This window comes from Colobus angolensis, unplaced genomic scaffold (genome assembly GCF_000951035.1).
Source record: "Colobus angolensis palliatus isolate OR3802 unplaced genomic scaffold, Cang.pa_1.0 Scaffold231, whole genome shotgun sequence".
In the NCBI taxonomy this organism is placed as follows: Eukaryota; Metazoa; Chordata; class Mammalia; order Primates; family Cercopithecidae; genus Colobus; species Colobus angolensis.
Window position 1 is genome coordinate 1,015,908 of NW_012115500.1, and position 2,003 is coordinate 1,017,910.

Here is a 2,003-nt window from a genome sequence, read left to right on the forward strand (position 1 = left end):
GAAGCCTCAGGATTCAGAACCAGGGCAGTCTGACTCCAAGGCCAATACTGCTTTTCTTTACTGAAAAAATAAAAATAAAAAAAGATAAAATTCAAATATGGATTGCTAGACAAATTTTAAAGCTGAGTATTTGATATTAATACTACAACTATGCCCTTTTCAATTCTGTCTGTCACCAGACTCCCATCTTATAACCTGTTTCGCCTGATGGCTCTTGAAATGACAGCAGCATTGGGTGGCTGTTGATCTGCTGCCTGAACATATAACATTAACAACTCTTTTATGTCTTTAAGTTAACTTTAATATTTAAAATACCTTGGAAACCATTTCCTTCCTTTGCATGCTTGGGTACAAGGTAAAACGGCTTTAGTCTTAGTTGCTGCCTAACTTTTGCTGAAAGCCAGTTTTTAACGGACAGGCCTTCTCGGGTGCTAGTAGGCCAGCTAGTTTTTGATTCCAAAGCCAGGGTTATATCCACAGATATTTCTTTATTAATAAGAAGTGTTACAGCAGGGCTCCCTGGTCTTTTCCTCTTCATGATGACATCTGTATCTGGTTGAACATATAAAAGAAAAGAAAGTATTAATCCAATTTTCTCTGGAAATACAGGGGAAATAATATAACTATAATTGAAGATCTCTGGTGTGCTAAGTATAAGGTAAACATTGGTGGTAAAACAGAAGCTGGTTCTAAAAGGCAAAATGCTTTACTAAACCAATATTGGCCAGGTGATGGCTCACGCCTGTAATCACAGCACTTTGGGAGGCCAAGACAGGAGGATCACTTGAGGTCAGGAGTTTGAGACCAGCCTGACCAACATGGAGAAACCTCATCTCTACTAAAAATACAAAAATTAGCCGGGCGTGGTGGCGAATGCCTGTAATCCCAGCTACTCAGGAGGTTGAGGCATGAGAATCGCTTGAATCCAGGAGGCGGAGGTTGCAGTGAGCCGAGATCACACCACTGCACTCCAGCCTGGGCGACAGATTAAGATTATGTCTCAAAAAAGAAAAACAAAAAAACAAAAAAACACACACAATAATTACTGATATCTCCCATTGGGAGGCATTGTCAAGACGGTGTGGGGCATCTGTGATGAGGGGGTCTCTGTAGACTTTGAGGTTTAAGAGTGCTATCATTAAATTTTCTTTTCTTTTTTTTTTTTTTTTGAGACAGAGTTTCGCTCTTGTTGTCTGTTGCCCAGGCTGGAGTGCAATGGCATGATCTTGGCTCACTGCAACTTCTGCCTCCCGGGTTCAAGCGATCCTCCTGCCTCAGCCTCCTGAGTAGCTGGGATTACAGGCATGTGCCAAAGCGCCTCGTTAAATTTTCATTACAAATTATAGATGGCAGAATGGAGGGAAGCCTAGAGAAGAGGCCAGATGGGCAAGAGGGAAGAGACAGGCAGCAAAAAGACCACAGCAACAGCCCAGCACAGAGGCTGGGTGCCATGGCAGCACAGAGGCAGTGAGCATCAAGACACGGGGGAAGAAATGAGAGCAACTAAAGAAGTTCAAATCAACATAACTGGTCATGAGTTGAGTATGATGTGAGGAGAAAAGTAGGAGCCTTGAGATGCCATCTCAGGATCTTGGCCTAGGAAGTGACTGATGTTGGTTCCATTCCCCAAAACAGAATAAGCAGGAAGAAAAAAGATTGGGCCAAGCTCAACTTCATGAGACACAATGAGCTCTAGATACCTATGGGACACTCAAGTGGAGATGGTTGCTAGGTTTGTGGCTATGGTCAGAAATGTAGATGGCTTTGGGAGTTGGGGGTATATAAGCAGTAAAGACTCTCTCAGATAAGACTTCCACAGTGAGGAAGTAGAACACAAAGGAGAAAATACTAGAAAAATCTGCAAACCTGGCCACCTCTCCTGTTACCACTGAGGAAGTAAGTGTCCATCTACCTTACTTTTTTTGAGACAAAGTCTCGCTCTGTAGCCCAGGCTGGATGGAGTACAGTGGTGTGATCTCAGCTCACTGCAACCTCCACCTCCC

The 2,003-nt window shown here is 43.2% G+C and overlaps 1 protein-coding gene across 1 annotated transcript in view; it reads right to left on the reverse strand.

Annotated features, from left to right (window-relative positions):
• The window catches only part of MB21D1 (Mab-21 domain containing 1), a 50,613-nt gene that overhangs the window by 24,312 nt on the left and 24,298 nt on the right, over positions 1-2,003 (reverse strand). The window contains exon 4 of the mRNA XM_011944436.1: positions 316-552. Coding sequence (XP_011799826.1) covers positions 316-552 — 237 coding nt within the window. The remainder of the gene's footprint in view (positions 1-315; positions 553-2,003) is intronic.